At 31.3% G+C, this 21,223-nt stretch overlaps 2 protein-coding genes across 2 annotated transcripts; one reads left to right on the top strand and one right to left on the bottom strand.

Moving 5' to 3' along the window:
- The first annotated feature begins 1,183 nt into the window (after positions 1-1,183).
- Positions 1,184-13,193, top strand: LOC108452209 (uncharacterized). Its single transcript, XM_017749976.2, has 13 exons — positions 1,184-1,546; positions 2,303-2,918; positions 3,406-3,590; positions 3,986-4,066; positions 4,137-4,178; positions 4,270-4,314; positions 5,659-5,745; positions 7,317-7,443; positions 7,593-7,673; positions 12,047-12,172; positions 12,249-12,313; positions 12,651-12,756; positions 12,894-13,193. Exons 1-13 carry the CDS (start codon positions 1,520-1,522, stop codon positions 13,001-13,003), a joined length of 1,698 nt encoding a protein of 565 aa, XP_017605465.1. The 5' UTR covers positions 1,184-1,519; the 3' UTR covers positions 13,004-13,193.
- A 1,144-nt stretch (positions 13,194-14,337) lies between these two features.
- LOC108450751 (patatin-like protein 7) lies at positions 14,338-16,370 on the bottom strand. The gene is made up of 2 exons (XM_017748508.2): positions 15,202-16,370; positions 14,338-15,091 (listed from the first exon to the last, which is right to left on the bottom strand). Exons 1-2 carry the CDS (start codon positions 16,129-16,131, stop codon positions 14,717-14,719), a joined length of 1,305 nt encoding a protein of 434 aa, XP_017603997.1. The 5' UTR covers positions 16,132-16,370; the 3' UTR covers positions 14,338-14,716.
- Positions 16,371-21,223: the final 4,853 nt, after the last annotated feature.

Here is a 21,223-nt window from a genome sequence, read left to right on the forward strand (position 1 = left end):
AGAGATAAAATTATCAAATCCGAATGAAATACTAATGTGTGTCATTATTATTTTTTATTCAAAATCCCATGTCACCTATTTTAACTGCGTGAAAAGAGAAATAAAACTAAGAAATATTTAAAACATGAAAATTAAAAAACAGTTTTTATTTTTTGATAAAATTATATATTTTAAAAATCATAAAATTTCAAAATTTTTTCTAAAATACGAAAATGTAAAATATTTTTAAAAATATTTTTTCAAAAAAAAGATTGAAACTTTCAAAAATCATAAAATAAACTTTTTAATAAAATATAATTTTAAAGTAGTAGAAAAATTGAAAAAGTGATTTTCATTTTTCAAACTTTTAAAATTTTTACTTTAAATATTTTATGATTTTTAAATATTTATTTTTATGATTTTTTAAATACAATTATATGATTTTTACTTTTCTATTGTTTTAGGAAACATCATGTAAAATAATATAAAAATTATTCAATTATCTAACCAAGACTTATCAAAACAGTCTATAAAATAATACTCCTCAAAATCTTAACTTTTACCAACACAAAAGCTTATTAAAATATCACATCAATTAAATTAGCTATAATAAATTTATCCTTCAACGTTTATATATTTTATTAATTTGATCTTTATTTTTTTTTAGTTAAATTTAATTATTAATATTTTAAAACAATCAAATAAATTTTTAATGAAAATGTTGATTAAAATATTAATTTTTAACGATTTATTGTGGCAACTTAAGTGACAAATCACGATACTTAATGTTGATATGACGTTATTTATCTTTTATATCACGTCAATAAATAATTTAAAAATTATTAAAATATTTTAAATATATGGGATGAAGTACATGTTTAAAAATAAAAGTTTGTCAATATCTCCTTGAAAAACAATAAATTGACACTTTTTAAAATGTTAATAGTTAAATTCAATTCTTTTAAAAATTGAGAACGAGTAAAATTTAATTTTAAAAGTAAAAGTTAAATTAACAAGTAATATAAACTTTATTAATAAATTTATTGTTATGCTGTCAAATTAAAAACACCATTGTTATTTTCTTTCTTTCTTTAAAGCATCATTACTTAATTGGATTTTGAAAAAATTGAAAACCCCATATCTAAATTGGGTTGGATTATGAAAAGGTAAAAGGCCCAAATTTGAAGTGGATTTAAACGGAAGCTGACCAACCCAGCCCTTCTCTTCCCTGCCCTCCCAGGTGAAGCGTAACGGCAAACAACCAAACGTACTTATTTTGGAAGTAGAAGCGTTGATTTTGAATTGTTTGGCGCGTGCATTGCAGAGGATTGAATAGGAACCGCCATCGATGGTTTTTAGAAAAGGTTTTAGCTTGAATTGGTCTTAATCGGCATGGCGGAGTCCACAATGAATCTCAAGATGTCGTCTTCTCCTCCTCTCTTTGTCTCCTCGAATCTGCCGCCCTTTCACTCGTTGCTCATAACCCATCACTCCTTTCACTTTGCCACGCCCCTTCTTCTTCTTCTTCTTCTTCTCCACCATGACCTCCTCCCAACCACTTTCTCAGGTTTGTCTACTTTCCCTCTGCCCATTGCCTTTTTCTTTTACTTTTGTTAGCAATGATCTCAATACGAACAGTATAAACAACGGTAGTTTACAGAACACACTATGTTTTTTTTTTTTTCTGTATATATTCTTGCTTCTGTTACAACACTCTATGTTGTGTTGAAGAAAACCTAAACCATAGATTTTGAATTTGAGTGAATCAGTCAAGACATACAGAGGATTATCTACCTTTTTCGTTATATTCACCTTTTATACAGTCCTTTTTCAAAATTTCCTTCACACGCAAATTAGTAAAATTACTATTAGCTGTGGCATTGGTGTATAGAGCATTTACCTGTAAAAATGGAATTCCAATAACGAGGATAAGTGTAAATAGTCTTTTGCTTTTTATACAATCTTGAGTAGTTACTACTTCTTCCTTCTCTTCTACTTGGAAATGGTTAGTCAATGAGGTGATTATGTTGCACAAAACTTTCCAATTTATTTTTAGATAAACTGATATGGCCCTGAGCTAGAAGCTGCTATTGATTCTCATATTTGTTTACAATCTCTAGTAACACATTAAAACTGTACATTTAATGTAAATTAAATCGGAGTAAGAGCATAGACTAGTTCTTAGCTTTCATGTCACTAGTCTCATGGCTTCAATGGTTATGACCTTAAATATTCAATTATCATAACCGTGTTTTTTCCCTCTTTTTGCAGTGTAGATTTCCTCCATGTTTCAAATCCTTTTTCTTTTGTTCTTATATGACAGGGACCATATATTCGTACCCGAGAGAATCCTTACTTTGAAGGTCTATTAGTAAAGGGTGGCTCTTTAACAGAAGAATCTTCTAACTCTAACTTTGGAGGCATTTATGATGTCCAGAAGGTTTCCAGGTCTAGATCAGATATTGGTGACTCAGGGCGCAAAAACCTTGATTTGGATATATCTGAAAAGCGTATGGAACCAGCTTTTGGTGATTCAATATCAGATGCTATTCTTCAACCATTTATCCGAGTATCAAATGATAGTTGGTCAAATGCTGTGAGGCCACCTGCATCTGTCCTATCAGACATTCAGTCAGAGTCAAACTTTCATTTGGATAACCCAAGTGATTCAATGAAAGACTCACTTGATCATTATGTAACTTCTCTGTTGGGAACTGAAAAATCATATAAGGTTATGAAAAAAAGAACCAGCTTGCCAAAAATTCCTCTTCCTCAGTCTGCAGCTTCATTTTATAATGGATATTCACCACGAATGGAAATTGTAGAATCCTGTGAAAGCGTTAACAGACTTAACTTTTTTCTCAAATCGAGAAGGGAAGAGGTTGATGCTGGTGTTCCAGGAAGGTTCCTTCATGCTGTTATTGGGCAAGACGTCCCTGGTAATTATATGTTGTCTTCTCTTACCATAATAATTAAAGAAGTCCTGAAGTCTTATCTTTTGTTTTTGCTATGCTTATAACTCTTTCCACTTCATTTGCTTCTAACCAAGAACTAGATGAAGCTACTTTATTTCTTGTTTGATTTGTGAGAAGCATACACCTAATCCTTGTGTGCATGAGGCGGTAGGTGATTATGTAACTTAAGCTTAGTCCTCAAACATGCTTTTGCATCTTTCTTCTTGCGAGTGCATTGAAGTTGTTTCCATTCTTTACCTGTACTTTTAAGTCTCAAGTTTCTTCAATTAATGAATTAATTTTATTTATTTGGCAACAAAAAATTTGGAAGACTGGTGAGGAGGTATTGTGTTTTCAGTATTGAGAAATTCAAAATCTTTGGGATGAAGAAAAGGAATGCTCTACCACAATTTTATTCTTCCGCTTCTTGCCATGAATTTTATATTCTGATATCAGAATTTTCAATTTTCAGATGTTGGCTCTGTTGCTTCAGCAATCATGTATGCCTTCTACTTGAATGAAACACTTGAAAATGATCAGTTCTTTACTGTTCCTGTCATCAACATAAAGAGGACAGAGCTGAACTCACATGCTGAATTAAAATGGTTGCTGGATTCTTGTCAAATTGATCAGTCATCCTTAATCTTTATTGATGAGGTATGTTCAGCTCAGCTGATGTAATACCTATATTAACATTGTTCTGCCTGCTTTGAATCTTTTAAGAGCTACTTTTCTATGCATTCAATTTTATGGCTTTTAGAAGACCTTATTAAACTTTTTCAATTCTTAACATCTGACCTGCTCAGTTGGATAAAATATTCATAACTAACATTTTGTTTATGTAACTCCTATAAGTGGCCCAAAAGGGAGTATATATTTCTCAAGTGCTAACAGCTATTAAATGCTTAGGTTCAGATATTTGAGTATATGGTGCTATTCTTTTATCTGCAGATCATTTCACAGATACCTTGTCTGATAAATTTCAAAATATGATTTAAGTTTAATTCCCAACTTTAATTGACCATTTCTTCTTGATGTTGAATGATGGGCAGATTGATCTATCATATTATGACTTGTTTGGGAGTCTTAAGTTAGTTCTATTAAATGGTTACAAGCTTCCGAGTAAACAAGAGGTAATATTCTACAAGAACTGACTTTACCTTTTGACCATCAGAAATGATTTATATAGCTTCCTATGTACAGGCACTAAAAGAATCAGTCATTGAAATCTTTAACTGCAAAGAGGTATATATACAACTGAATATGGCTAATTTCATGCCTTCTTTTTTATTTGAATCTGAAAATATTAATAACAGATATTCACCTTTATCTACAGGGCGAATTTGCGTACCCTTGGGTTGAGAAAGCCACCGTGGGACAGGTCTGACATGAGAGTTTAAGTTGTGTTATTCTATATTATTTGACTATTATCCATTCTTATTGTCATATTAATTATTTAATTGTCTTGCTTTTTCTTGATTTGTTATGCCGATATCATTATATTTTGATGATGTGGTTTTCCCCAAGGAGAAGAACTTATGTTTCTGGGATGTGGCTCCCAATAAGGAGAATTACTAGCAAGCTGATAGTGTTTAGCATACCAAGTTATGTTCTAGTTATTGAATATCTAGTATAGTTACTTTTGTCTTACTGAGATAGTCACAAGAGGCCTTAAAGCCAATGTTAAAGCATAAAGCTATCTTTTGCAAGTATATCCCATCCCATATATTGTTAATATTACCTTGTTATTTGTCATGATCTTTTTTTTTTTTTTTTATGTTTCATCATGTTATCAATATTCATGAAACCTGCTCTTGGTGTTCATAGTGTTACTCAATTGAGTGGGTTCTGTTTAAAGAGACAGAGGGATCTGTTTCCTTTCTATCTGGAAAATAATTCTAGGATGGATTCTCCTACACTTGAATGCTATTCCAGGGCAATTGGAGCTCTTTTATCCAATCAGTTCACAGAAATTTCCAGTAATTTGCTTGGTTAACTCTCTTCATAAAGTATTTTGTCGATAACTAGTGCAGTTTATAGTCCAGTTAAAATATTGTCATCCAAATGATTATCAAGTGCGCCTTCTATTTTCAATCTTGATTATTCAATATGCATCATCAGACATAGTATCACACTAAAAATGTATTAGGCATGAATGAAGACAAAGAAGGGATCTTTAATAGCGTTACCAGTTTTCTAAGCTCAAATTTTACTATTCCTTTTTGCTTTGTTTATTGTTGGTAAAGAACAAAATTGTTATGGACATGTGTCATAATTTTTAAAGTAGCGAAGTTAGGCTCCTTCTGGTTGATGCTTTTTCTATTTACTGTGTTCTATATAAAGTTAAAAGCAAAAGATTGTATATTTTATTTTACTTTAGAGTTTATTTTTATACAAGAAAAGTAATGACATGAACAACACTGTTCATACTTAATCGTTCTTTTATCTCAATTTGTTTAAGAGTGGGAATTTCATTTTCGAAACAGTAGCATGTCTTGTTTTCAGTGCTATTTTTCCTTTTAAAGCAAAACAAACGATGACATGCATATTGTTGCAGTTACCGAAATGGTTAGCAACAGCAACTAAGAACATTAGTTGGCTTTTGTTATTTGTCATGTGTGTTTCTTGTGAAGCTCCCCCCTCTCTCCTTTTAATATATGCTTTTAAATCTACTCTGTTATAAAATAGTATGGGGGGTCTTGTTTAACAGCATTCATGTATGCAGGAGTGCTCATCTTGTACACTTATTGCTGAAAACTTTGCAATGACATCGCCTCAGATTTTGGCAGGACAAGGATTCTGCCGACTTTTGGTACTTATTGCAGTTTCTTTTGAATATTCAACTGTTTGCTTCCTTTCAATCTTTATGATTTTATATATTCTAGCATTAACTATTATTTTCCTATTTATTTTTCAAATTAATCAAGAGTGATACTTACGGAAGCAACTAGCTCATAACAATTAAAGCATTCACTTGCACTTTGCAAGTGGTTATCATATTTAGCAGTAAGTATTTAATTTCGGAGTTACTTTTTCATAAAACCAAAACTTGAAGGTTAAAATAGTAAGTCAAAAATTAAGAGCTAAATTGCTGGAACTGAATTTTTTCGTTGAATTCTAACATTTCGAGCTGAAATGGAATTAAATTCTTTGATCGCTATAACAGCTTAGGTCTGCTTGACAGTATAAGAAAATCACATTAAGTTGAAATTCTTGTATAAGAACTTAAAGAAAAATGATCGACAATACAATCTTTGCAATGTTTGTATTCACAATAATTGCATTGCAATGCTGGAGGCGAAATGCTTACTTTATAATTGTGCTTCTGCGGTGTGATGGTTATAACAGTGAAGAATAGTATCTGTGTTAATATTATAGAGATATGATTTTATTCCAAAATTTTTGGAGTGGTGGTTTGATTGCTGATGGTACTCGTATACTAAATGATCTAGCATAGATGTTATTGGATAAATTAAGGCGCCTGGTCAAAATTTCTTATGCTACTTTGTTGTTGTTTTTTCTTCTTCCGCAAAAGTTGCCAAAAATAAATGCAACTAAGAAAAGCAAAACCATTTCACTCATGATCTGACCTTGTTGACTAAGGGTGAGTTTGGATGGGCGGTGCGTTTACTTGCGGTTAGTGTAAAAACAGCGGTGGCGGTGAGATTAGATACTGTAGCGATACTGTAGCGTGAGATAAAAAGTAAGCTAAACGTACTACACCGCCGCCCCATACCCACCCTAAGGCTAGTATAGTTGAGTTTTTACATCAGCAAGTTCTTTCAACGATATTTAGATCTGGGGTATGCTGAACTGCGATAAAGTTGGCTCTAAGGCCTGTGTCTGGGAGGAAATATGACCTTAAAGGCAGAAGGGTTTGGCCCAAGCAAGTCCGATTCTGTTAGGTTTGTTGCTCTTCTTCCTAGCTTCTACTAAGGAAAGAGAGAACAGCTAGTCAAAGTAATATTATGCTGAATAACCCTAAAAGTAGATATGGCATTAAGCCTAACACTTGACCCTTTTCCGGGATTGACTACTGCTTATCAACAAATGTAAGCAGTTCTCAGTCAAAAGAGAAAGCTATTCCTCTTAGCTGTCAAACAAGTGAATGGATGTTCCTTCCGAGGGAGGGGAAAACTGTGTTATCCATGAATATGGAATTTTTACTTTTTGATACTCTGAAAATGTTGTTTGCTTCTGTGTCCAAAGTAGAAGCATGATTTTACTTTTTGCTTCCAAAAGCAAGTAGCAAAAATGATAGAACCCAACTTATTTCCTGAATTTCGTGTCTGGGTGATTCAGTGAAATAATATTAGGAGCTGTAAATGAAATTGTGATCAAAGTCAACCAAATGAGACAAGCTGAAATTTTACTTATGTGCAGTTAGCTGGTATTCTGTTAGACACTGGAAATCTGTCAAGTCCTGATTCTACGACCAAGGATAAATACATGGCTACATTGTTGCTCAATGGAGCTGGTCGTTTTGGATGCAATGGCCTGTACCAGATATGTAAGCTCTTTTTGACCTAATTCCTCCCTTTATTCTCTCTTCACTCTCTCTCTCCTCCAAACAAGAATATGGAAATAATCCAATCTCACTCCATATTCACGTGTTTTTTACTTAGGCTAATGTTTGGATCTAAAACTCATGATTTGCAGTGCGATATAAACTATATGATGTGTCTGAGCTGAGAGTAGCTGATATTTTGGGAAAAGATTTCAAGAAGTGGACAAGAGTAGGTTTGTACTTGCACTTTGACTATATTTGATTGAATTTCCATTAAGTGAATGATAGTAGCTGACATTCAACATTACTTTCAAGTGTTAACATCACATAGTGAGGAAATCTAATGGTTTATTATTTTGGGTTGTATGGATTAGGTTTTTAGGATTTAGGGGTTTATGGTTTATGGCTATAGAGTTTGAGTTTAGGGGTTTATGGCTTAGGGGTTTTAGTGTTGATATTTTAGTGTTTTTAAGGTTTAGGACTTTGTATTATTAGTGTTTAGGGTTTATGGTTTCATGGCTTAGCGTTTTGTGTTTTTGGGTTTTATGGTTTTTAGTTTTTAGGGTTTAGGGTTCATGATTTTTAGGGCTTATGATTTATGGTTTTTAGGGTTTATGATTTATGATTTTTAGGGTTTATGATTTTATGTTTGTGGGTTAGGGTTTAGAGTTTTTATGATATATAGTTTTTTTGGGGGGTGTTTAGGGTTTAGGGTTTTATTTATTTTAAGGTTTATGGTTTAGTGTTTTATTGTTTGGGATTTAGGATTTTTATGGTTTTATGATTTAAGGTTTTAATGTTTATTAATTTTAGGGTTTAGTGGTTTAGGTTTAGGGTTTTAAGGTTTATGATTTATGGCTTAAGGTTTTGGTGGTGTTGGTGTTTTAGGGTTTATTGTTTTATTGTTATTAAGGTTTAGTGTTTTTGGGGTTAAGTTTTAGGGTTTTATGTTTTATGTTTTAGCGTTATTGTTTAGTGCTTAAGGTTTTTTGTTTAGGATTTATAATTTAAGGTTTTAGTGTTCTTAGGGTTTATTATTTTTAGGGTTTAGGATTTTATTATCATGGTTTTTAGGTTTAGGGCTTTATTACTTATGGTTTATGATTTATTGTTTATAGTTTATGGTTTATGGTTTTAGGATTTAGGGTTTAGTAGTATTTTGTGTTTATTGTTCTTAGGGTTTTAAGGGGGTTTTATGTTTTTATTTTTAGGGCTTATGGTTTTATTGCTAATGATTTAGGGTTTAGAATGCATGGTTCTATTATTTTTAGGGTTTTAGAGTTTGGGTTTAGGATTTATGGTTTTAGTATTTGTAGAGTTTATTGTTTTTAGTATTTAGGGTTTTTATTTTTAGGGTGTTTAGGATTTTATGTTTAGGGTTTATTGTAACGCCCCCTTTACCCGAGACCGTCGCCGGAGTCGAGCACGGGGCATTACTAAACTTATTTGAGCACTTAAATAAATTCAAACAATTTATATCACACTTTCTGCATAAGCTGTCCAACTGTGTCATAGTTGCTAAATAATTCATATCTCGAGTTATAAAATTCAAATCCAAATCCGTAAATTTTCTCTGAATTTATACTCATATATCTACTTACCAATTTTTTCTAGAATTTTGGTCAAGCCAATTAGTACAGTTTATTATTTAAAATCTCCCTGTTTCGTGGTTTGACTACTCTGACCTTTGTGTATTACTGAATCAAATATCTCTCTGTACAGAGCTTCAATGACTATGCCGTTTGTCTCTAATAAAACTAGACTCAATAAGGAATCTGTACATATAAAGTATGACTTCTAATTATCTTTGTAAAATTTATGGTGAATTTCAAAGTCGAACAGGGATCCAGAAATTGCTCGCCCTGTTTCACAAAAATTTAAACATCTCATAAAATATAGCTCATATACCTGTTTTGCTTCTTCCATATGAAAATAGACTCATCGAGATTCGATTCCATAATTTATTCATTATTTAATTCCATTTCTACTATTTTTAGTGATTTTTCAAAGTCAAACTACTGCTACTTACCGAAAACTATTTTAGTACAAATATTGTTAACTAGTTTATAACATCTTTACTTCAATTCATTCAAACTCTATACATGCCATATAAATCTTCAAACATAAAACAAAAGCTACCGAATTGATCTGGATAGTGTGCTTTGTTGTGTTGATCCGATCTACCCACTTCACTTCAAGTCAATCTACATAAAAATATTAAACACACACAAGTAAGCTTATTGAAGCTTAGTAAGTTCATAGGTTAAAAGTAATGCTTACCAAACATAATATTTCCAAACAATACCAAAACATTTACTAAAGTTTCCTGCGATTCACAACCATTGTTATAATAATTCACATAGTTGAGCTCAACAAGAATAACTACTCAATCTCTTTCATTTGGATCACTTCTCTTTTATTTCTTATAATCAAATTAGGAAACGGCTTACGAAATTGAGTACGTCGTTGCTCAATGCCACGATTCACAACTCAGTATGGTTTTCCTCATTGAAATACCATACCTACATTTTTTTAACTCGGTATGGGAAATGCCATATCTACATTTCTTAACTCAAGATGGATTTGATAATACCATACCTACATTTCACATTTCAAGATGGATAATACTATACCTACATTTCACAACTCAGATGGATGATACCATACCTACATTTCACACTTTGCCATGGAACAACCATGGTCTTATCCATCAATTCATCACACGTCACGATACTGAACGTACTCAATCCTGCGTTTTCCTAATTTGCATTTCCACATTTATTCTTTCATTAACAAAATCTACACAATCCCACAACAAATTCGTATATAATAACACATTATATACTTCAATCATTCACAAATAAACATCTAATTTCAACCATATGAACTTACCCGCTAATTTGTAGAAGATATTGAAATTTTGGGACTATTCCGCAACTTTTTCTTTTCCTCGTTCTTCTTTGGATTCTTGATCTATAATATAAAATATTTCTACTCATTAGCATTTATTTGATTTCTATTTCACTTCACAATTTATGCTGTTCAAATTTCGAAATTGCACTTTTACCCCAAAATTTACAGTTTTCACAATTTAGTCCCTACTCAATTCACCCATCAATTGAACTAATTTTTCTCAATTAACACTTTATTTTATCATTATAAACTATTTCAAAACCTTTTATATTCTGAATTTCAACAGCAACCTTCAATTCACAACTTTTTCACAATTAGGTCCTAAATATCATTTCCTATCAAAATCACTTAATAAAACCACCTTAATATGAAATTAGAACTTAAATTTCATAATAATTCATCATAAAATTCCCTTATCCATCCAGGGTAACTTCCAATTTCACCCATAAAATCAAAAACTAATGAATTCTACAAGTGGACCTAATTGTAAAAGTCATAAAACATAAAAATTATCAAGAAAAAGCAAGAATTAGACTCACATGATGTAAAAATATGAAAACCAGCTTTCTCCAGACTTTCTATGGCGTTTTGGCTGAGAAATTATGAAGAAAATGTCTAGATTTTTCAATTACATCATTATTTAACTATTAACTTTTATCTATTTCCAATTTTGCCCTTGTTCACATTGTTTTCTTGCTTATTTCATACCCAAACCGTCCAGCCATTAACCTTTGGGTCTAATTGCTCTTTAAATCCATCTTTTAAATACTTAAGCTATTTACTCACAATTTAACAAATTTTGTGCTATTTTCAATTTAATCCTTTTCAATTAATTAGCCATCCAACGTTAAAATTTTCTAACGAAACTTTAATACTAACTCAATGACACTCCATAAATATTTATAAAAATATTTATAGCTCGATTTTCAACTTTGAGGTCTCGATACCTCATTTTTGACCCGCTTGACCTAATAAATTCTTTTAATTCACTAATTTCACCATTTCACAAATTCTTCTAAATTCTTACTTGACTCATAAATATTAAATTACTATCTTGTTCAATCTTATTTGTCGAATTTAGTGATCTCAAATCACCATTTCCGACACCACTGAAAATTAGGCCGTTACATTTATTGCTTATAGTTTAGGGTTTATAGTTTATATTTTAAGGTTTAGTGTTTATGGTTTTATTATTTTTAGGGTTTAGGAATTATGGTTTATTGTTTTTGTTTTTAGGGTTTAGTGTTTTTATTTTTAAGGTATTATGTTTTTATGTTTAGGGTTTCTTGTTGTAGTGCCTATGGTTTTTAGGTTTAGGGTTTTTTAAGGCCTATGATTTTTAGGATTTATATTTAGGGTTTTGAATTTAGGAGTTAGGGGTTATAGTTTTAGATTTGAGTTTCAGGGTTTTTAGATCTATGAGTTTAGGATTTTTAGTTTATTGTTTGTTGTTTAGGGTTTAAGATTGTATGGTCTAGAATTTTAGATTTAGGGTTTTGCAATTTTTTGAATTTAGTGTTTGTGATTTTATGTTTATGGTTTTTGTGTTTATTGTTTTTTATTTATGGTTTAGCATATAGTGTTTAGTGTTGTAGGGTTTAGGGTTTTTTGGACTTTTGTTGTGTGATTCATGATTCTCTGTTTGTGTAATTGCCATTCAATTGCATTCGGTTAACTTGGATTGTTAAACCAGGCAAGGCAGACAACTCTTGTTCAAGGTTAACGGTTGCACATGTTGGTATGAGTTCTGTTGGCATTTCAGTGGAGCAGCTTCTTTCACATGGCGAGGCCTCAACTAGGGAAATAAAACATTTTCTTCGTGAGTTGTTAAAAATATGAATTAAATCACTTGAGAGTCTGTTTTTCTATCCCTGACTTTTTGCCCTGCATATCAGAAACGGAGAAACTTCGTCTGCTCATGATTGTTTCAGGATATTATGATCAACAGAAGAATTTCAAGGTCTGGATTCTCGTAAAATCCGTTTATTTATTCATTTTTTCTTCTAGAGTGTAGACTTGCTGTCATTATACGATTTGAAATTGGAAAATTTTAACCTATGGTTAATTGTTGGAGAGCTTGTTTTGTTTCTGAGTATGGTAAAAGTTAAAGTTCTAGGAAGACTGAACAGGCAGTATGTTATTAATAAATTTAGTGTTGATCATGCACTTGATAGAGACATCCTGGTAGTTGGGGATTCTTTTCGTTTCAGATTACAGGGTACACAATTAGTCAAATTTGCATACAGAGAAAAGTAAAAGCAATATTGCTTTCTTGTGAATGTCTGAATGTTATGTAGAGAGAGATCCTAGTCTCAACTGAATCTGTGGAGGTGATGAAGAATCTACTCTTCTTCTTCAATTCCAATGCTTCTCAACTGCCTCTCAAAGCTGTTCATCAACCAGGTCTGCTTTATCTCAACCCATCTGTTGATGAATAGATAAAATTTGCAGATGTTTTGAAATATTGGATATATGTCTCTTCTTAAGTATAATTGCATGCACCGACTGAACGAGTTTGATTTGTTTCTCCTTTATTTTAGGTATAGGGGAGGAGATGAAGGCGTTCGAGATTGATAAGGTTACATCAAGAAAGACAATCGAGCGGCTTTTGGAACAGTTTGGCGGCCCCTTCAACCAACACCGACCTTAATAATTATCATCATTATGTGCCTAAACAACATCATCAACATGAAAGTAAATGAAGATTTTGATGTATGATAGCTGCAAACATAATCATAATCATGTTCAAGAGTGCACGCCTACCTTTAGATTTGAATTTTGGTTTCGTATGTAATTCTATGTTGAAATATATATGTTTGAATAGTGCACATTTTCTCCCATTCAAAGGCATTACTCGATAAAATTTCAAAATTTTGTTTTAACCAAGAATATTTCAAACCGGAAGCTTAGCACTACCATCACCTAACAAACGTCCAACCAACTGGTAGCAAAGTGACGCAAGTTTAATCATTTTACTTGAATCCGTAATTGCAGCAACATCAACTAGGAACTCGAAGTCTAATGCAGCATTTTCTAAGGTGATATTGCACTCATCATGATATTGCACTCATCACATGGCAAATGAAATGTGTGAGTCTCCAGATCAAACATACTAATCAATGTTCCTGTTACAAATTCTTTAGCATCCACCCAACCTCTTTTCGTTTAGCTTTTTTTTTCCTCTCTTTTTCAGGTTTTTTTTTCTTTTTGTCAACTTATTTAAAAAAATTTAACACAGGTGTTGCCAATGTGTCGAGCAACATCAAAAAAAATATTTTGTTATCCCATATCCTATCTTTTAGTGTATTAAGTAGAAAAAATTGGTATTTTTGAAAATTTTATATAAAGTGTTGTTAATATGTCAAGCAATACTACTTAAAAAATTGTTATTTTTCCCATAACATTATTAAATATAATTTGTAACAAAATGTAAGTGATACCGCTTAACGATGAGATGGCACCCATATTCACTATAAATTTCAACTTATTCTCTTAAATAATCTTTACTTCATATCATTTTTATTATTTTTTATAAAATAACCCACATGTAACACTATTTAAGTCTTCTAAGAACCACACCACCTAAGTTTACTAGTTTTTTGGCCTACAAAAATTAAAAAATAAATAAATAAGATAAGATTTGAAATTACCGCTTATCTTTACCTTGTTGACTTCCAGCACTGAACTTAGTTAATGGAAAAAGATTTGAAACCTTTACTATACATATTTTGAAATGTGAGGCTTTACTATACATATTTGAAACCCGAGTTTAGGAAGCAAATTGTATTATTATATATAATTATAATATGTAAGTTTCTTGTTTCATTTTCGATGAGTATATTTTATCTAAATTAATTAATAGTGAAATTAAAGAAAAAAAAACAATGTCGCAGTATCAATGTAGGTAGTCCAGGTATATGAGTTATCTATGATTCTAATTGCAAATTATGGTCGTCCCCAATTATAATATGTAGAACCCTACAATTAAATCAAGCATATTGTATATTTATAATGAACGTGCCATCCATATCATAGAGAGACAGGTGGAGAGAAAAATAAATGTAGTCCATTCCATCACCAATGAACTATATCATGTCTGACTATACAATAATAACAATAATAATAATAGAGCAGAAGCCTCTTCAGTCTTCTCTATTGTCTCAACTCTCAACCACCCCCACCCCAACCCATATAAGAACAAAACAATAGAAATAGTTAAGTACAGTTTACACTTTACAGCTCAGCTCGGCTCGGACACCGCTTAATATTATATTACTAGTATTAATTAATTATATCCCGAGCGGCAGCATTAGCCTGAAACAAATTAATAATGGCGTTGTAAAAATTGGGATGTGAAAGTGAATTAATTTTGATGGTCTAACGAACATGAAGACGGAGTTGAAGAAATTGTGGTGGCGGAGGCCGATGAGGTTCTGGGCGTTGCCGCCGACTGCTTCTGCTTCAACACCACCGTGGGGAGGATGCTGGTTTTCCTCCTTTCTTGCTCTTTGATTAAGTCACCTCCCATCATCTCCAGTTTCTCCAAATTCGTCACCTCACTCCTCTTTTTCCCTTTGAAAAGATGCGACTCCACGTTTCTTTGACCTAGCATCTCCTTTGTAATGCTCATCACTGCCTCGCTTTTACTATTTGGCTTAACGTTAGGGGTCCCCTGAATTCTCACGTACTTGCTTCCATTTCCGCTTCCTCCGAATGCCATTGAAACTGCTTGATCAACCTGTACATATGGTTCGTTAATCTCAGCCATGGGATGTACATTTTAGCTAGCTTTGATTAATAATATGTTTCATTTTTCATATATGTATTAAGATTCATTTTTGTACTTACCATATCGGAAGCTCCCTCGCCGGCTATTCTAAGAAACCTTGTCGGCGCGGGAGTAAGAGTAAGGTCGCCGGAGCCGGAGCCGGAACCGAAACCGGACTCTCCATTCCCCAAAGATAGGACCAAAAGATCCTCCACCCCATTACAAAACGGGAACTCCTGCTTATTATTCAGCACGTGTGTTATCGCCGCCGCAGCTGGATTGTTCATGGCCACCCCACCTTCTACCGCCAGGATTTTCGTCCTCTCATCCACTGACTTCATTCCTACTGCTCCCACAACCGTCGGATCAGCCGACGTTGCGTAACACACGTCTTTCATCTTGAAATCATAGCCGTCCATTTCCAATGCATCAGCGCGGGAAAACAAGAATGGCGCGTTGGAACAGAGATCGTAGCAGGGTATCAAAATCGGCTTCAAGGTATCTTTCAAAGTCAGCTCCCCGAAAGTTTTGCTCAACAGTTTTTTCACCTTCGATGGACGGAAAAGTCGACGGAATATTCCCTGAGGCGAGGAGGGAAAGAGTTTCCGACGGTTTTTCAGAAGGAACTGAAGAGCTTGGTCTGCAGTAAAAATGGGAGCGCCGTTTTCAGCGCGAGTAAACAACAATGCGGCGAGAATCGCACCAGCACCAGAGCCTGCAACAACGTCGAAATACTGGGCAATGACAGCATTGGGATTCCCCGACTTTTGACGGAGAAAAGTCTGGAGGGTAAGGAGGGATTGGGCGGCCAATATACCATCGGAAAAGCTCCCACTGTCAATGGATAGGATTCTTACTTTCCCGGAAAGCTGATTTCCAGATTTCAAGTGATCTTCTTCATGGGTTTTTGCAGCAGCATTATTCTCGTGATCACCGAAAAGAAATTTGTTTTCAAGGATGGAGAAGATCTGGTTAGTAAGGGAGTCGACTTCGTTAATTAGAAGAGCCATCTGGTCAAACAATTAAAGATATGAGAATGAAAGAGGTGTTTTACTTTTAATTTGTTTGGATTCAAGATGGGGAGAGAGAGTGGGAATTGGAATTGAAAGAAGTAGACAAGTTGATTGGACTTTGGAGACCTTACATATATATACTACATACACGGTGATGGAATTGGAAGAAGAATGAATAATAGATAAATTTAAAAGGAATATAACAAAAAAGAGTAAAATTGTCGACTGTTGAGGAATTCGTGCGTTTACTTTTATTATATTTTATTATAAAGGAAATTGAGAGAGAGAGGAAGAACCCAGGAACATTCTTTTCACTGAAGATTAATCGGCGAGTTTTTGTTTGTAAGGAATTTTGACTCGCTATGCAGTTAGAATTTAAATTAGAATAGTATTTTTATTTAGCGTAAATTATACAAAATAGTCACCCATTATTAAAACTTTTCTTTTCATTTTAAGTACTCAAAATAAAATTTATAATTTAAATATTCATGTTATATAGTTCGATCATTTTAATTACTCCAGTTAAAATCATAAGCTGACATGAAAGTTAAAAATATATAATAATAAATTTAATTCTCAATTTTTACATATTATATTAATTTAGTTATAATTTTAAAAATCAATCCTCAAAATTTACAAGTATTTTTAATTTAATAAATATATAAAATACATAAATATTTTCAAAAAATATAATAAAAATTTAAATTTTATATTAATATTAAATAAATATAATTATATTAATCTTAAATAAAATAAATTCCCCTACCCTGTCTCTCTCCCTCTCCTCGCCCCCCCGCTCCCGTCTCCCTCTCTCTCTGCTGCTAATCCTTAATTTGCAGCAGCAGTCGTAACTAAATACATATGATCTCTTCAGCTTACCTCTAAGGCTCTAACTAAATGTAGCTTCAATGAATGTTAGTTTCCTCTAATTTTTTCTTGTAATTCCCGGACCACTTTATACCATTTATGTTGAAGAGATTTAGGACTTGATATATATATCATTTTGTAGCTTAGCGTTGATATATATATATATATATATATATTTCTTTAATTTTTTAGAAGTAGGATCAAATTAAAAATATTTATAAATTTTGAAGATTAATTTTTAAAATTATGACTAAATAAATATAATATATAAAAGTTGAAGCCTAAATTTATTATTATGCTAATTTTAAAATTGTCATGCTTTTGTAATTTTAACCAAAGTAATTAAACTGATCAAATTATGTGACGTAGGTATTTAAATTATAATTTTTTATTTTAAATATCTAAAATAAAAATATTTAATAATTAAATGACTATCTATATAAATTATCCTTTTATTTATAGCATTGTACTTTCAGTACTAAAATATTATGTCCTTTGTTTTTTTTTAAATTAAATTTTTATGCTTTTGCATTTGGACTGTACCTGGTCAAGCTAATAAAAATAAAGTGATCGCTGCATTCATTTTTATTTTTACTTTTTCTTCTCTCTGGTCATGGCCTTCCTTAAGTTTGAAATTTTAAATTCTCCTTTTATTTCCTTCCTTTTTCTTTTACTTTTCTTTTTCCTTCTACTTGCTTTTCTTCTCCTTCCCTCATTTATTTTTTAAATTGCAGGCAAAAAGAAAATTCCATATTTTAAATTAAAAACGTTCCTTTATGTACTCTCCATTTTCCTCCCAAAAAAATAGTGTTTTCTACTTTTTATCTCTGTTTATAATTTATATTTAGAGTTTGTAGTTGTCCTTCTAGTAACACTTGTTGGTGATAAATATGATTTTTATTTATATTTATTTGATAAATTAGAAATTTTATTATAAACTGTTTTTATTTGGATGAAATAGTGATTAAATTTCTTCTTAGATACCTATTTAGTACAAGTTCAGATTGTATTACTCTCATCTCCTATTTTTAATGTTGTATAAAAATATTATAAACAAAATAAAATGTACCAAAAATTATTATTATTTAAGAAGCAACATAGAGAAATAATTATGAATTATAAGGACCTGCAATTGCAATTTGAACCCTATGGCGAACCCTTATTTTGCCAAGTAGCCCGCCACCTAGTTCGCACTCTGCCTGATATGTGTTATTCGAACATCCCAATCGTGACCACACAGATCTTTTATATGACTAACCAAGGCCAGATTATTTGAAGCAAACTAGCCATCATTCAATAGTTGAACAGCCTGGGAATTATCACATTCCACCCCTATCTTCTTGAAGCCCTCCTCCCAAGCAATAGAGAGGCCATGAAAAATCCTCCACAATTTCGCCTCTAACACTGAACTAATTCTGACATGTTTAGAGAAACCAACTAGTTAGTTCCCAAACTCGTCCCTGATCACGTCACCTACAGTTAAGCTACACCCTTCCAAAGTCATTGCCCGTCAGAATTCAGCTTAATCCAATCCTTAATTAATTTATATAATATATATTAATGTATCCTCTATTTTTATTTGAAGATTCATGGATTCGAAATTGCATCTCCTAATAATGCCGTATTTAATTCTTGAATTTAACTTCACAATACATATACAATCAATCATTTTTATAACAACTCCAATTGTTTAGATTTTGTTTGTTATAGAAAGGTGTATGTTATACACCTATAACAACATATTATTATAAAGAGATAATCATTGTAAGCTCATCATAAATTTATATCGTGAATTTTTATCAAATAAAAAAAGAGAAAATTACGTTAAAAATGAAAGAAAGTGGGAATCAAATCAACAAAATTAAAAGAGGTATAATATGCAACTTAAATCTAATAAGTTCAATTAACCGATAGTCATCGAAACAAATTAATTAATTTACTATGAGTTACTAAATTCTAGTAATTAATTTATAAATTTATGATGTTTCAAATTTATAGTAAAATATTTAATTAAGGAACTTAATAGTTTATCAATTAATATATTTAGTTCTACTCATCATTTTCATTTAATTAAATATAATTAATAGCTTTCTTGAAGTTAAATTTAATCATTTTATTGAAAAAATATTTTAATTAAGATCATTTTATTTAATAAATGATAATTAATAGTTTTTTTATATAAAATATTTATAATTTTACTTAAAAATTTAGACAATGTATTGTTATAGAGAACTAGTTTAATAAAAACGTATTATATAACTAAAGATATTATTGTAAGTAAAAGTCATTATAAATAATTAAAATAAAACATAAAAATCGATGATTATAAAAGCTTAACTATTATAATAAAATGTTATTATAACATGTAATTATTATAGATAATGGTAGATTGTATCGGACTACCATACATCAAATGAAACTATTTGCGGGATATGAACTTTAGTAATTACCGAGATGCTAATAAATATTGAACCAGATTATATTCCTACGATATATGTTTCTTTGATAGGAAATCTATAATTTATGTACAATATTGGAAAAGGAGAGAGGGTGTCACAAATTTCTATACATAAAACTCCACACACTCGTAGTCCGTACACAAGCATTTCAAATATCTAATGAATCAAGCAGTAGAATCTCCATATTTCTTTCTTTTTAACCATTAAAATAGCCGTGCTATTTAATGGATGGTACCCTACAAAGTAAAGGCCGTGGTGGTGGTGAGAGAAAAAATCCCAGTAGGCCCATGGAAGATCATGTGCTATTGCTCTCTCTCTCTATTTTATGGTGGACCCAACATAAGAATTATTTGATAAATGCACATCTGGATTGTTGTACCGACAGTTTTATTACTAACTACTGCCATCAATAATATATATTTATAATCTCTATCCTCTTTTCCTTAATAATTTTGGTTTTTGACTTGTAAAAATATTAGTAATGCTACTCATGAATAAATATTGTGGATTTTATTAGTCTATGGGTCCGTACGACAGCGTAGGACTAGGGATATATGTCTTCTTTTTCATCCATTCTATCTATTTCTATGCCCATAGTTTTGAGTCTCTCTTGGAAGTTTCAATTCGACACATTAGTCTTTTCCGTCAGATTTTTAGTGTCCACATTCATCATCATATCTTACAACTTGCCACTGCAAATCTTTTCTTCTTTTCTATTTTACTCCTCTTTTTTTAACCAATTAACACTAGTAATGAGATATTTTGAAAATATGTATTTTATTTTTTGTCAAATTGAATTCATTCGTCACCCATGCTTTTTAAATAAAGGTAAAATAATGATTATAAAATATGTTTATTTTATGAATAAATATTAAATACTCAAACACATGATTAAAAATAAAATAAACAATCACCAATGTTTTATAATTAAAATATATAAATGTTGTACATTATCCTATCAATAATAAATTTTATGATTTATAATATTATAATTATTATAACTTTTAAGCTTCTTTATTTTGTAATAATGTATAGTAAACATTCATTCTTTTAATAGATATGAATCGAATCTATTTTGAAATAGTTGCTCGTAACATGTGCCTATAGCATGATAGAATTAATGTTATGTTATACCGAATGTGAAAGTTAACAATAATGATTAAAAAAGTAAATTTTATATTATGTACGAGATATCAGAATTGAAGTTTATTCTTTTCCTCATTACCTTACGAGTTTGTCACTTGCCAATCTCGCATATGCATGAAGCTACCTTATTATCCCATATAGTCAATCCTAAGAATGATCACATGGTTGAATTTCATAAGTATATTTGTTCCAACCAATCAACCTGCCCATACTTTGATCAGTAAACATTTTTCTATTTCGAGTTGGTTTAGTTCCGTCCAATTTTTAAATTAATTGTAAAGTAATTTATTAATTTTAATATATTTAAGTAAGTAGGCAGGGCAGGGCCTTAACCCCGCCAATATAGAAAATTTGTCCCTTTAGCTATTTTAAAATTTATAAAATTATTAATAAATATAATAATAAAATTATAAATTGATCTCTAAAATTTTATTATTCAAATTTTCTCCTTAAACCCTTTAACAATACAATCATCATATTAATTATATTGAACCAAAATTTAAAAATTGAACTCTTTCCAAATCTTGATGTCTAGATAAATATCCCATTAAACATCCTTTGAAGTTAAGTGATATATATTGATGCATGTAATGAAATTTCTTTTAACAAAGTATTCA

This window comes from Gossypium arboreum, chromosome 5 (assembly GCF_025698485.1).
Source record: "Gossypium arboreum isolate Shixiya-1 chromosome 5, ASM2569848v2, whole genome shotgun sequence".
In the NCBI taxonomy this organism is placed as follows: Eukaryota; Viridiplantae; Streptophyta; class Magnoliopsida; order Malvales; family Malvaceae; genus Gossypium; species Gossypium arboreum.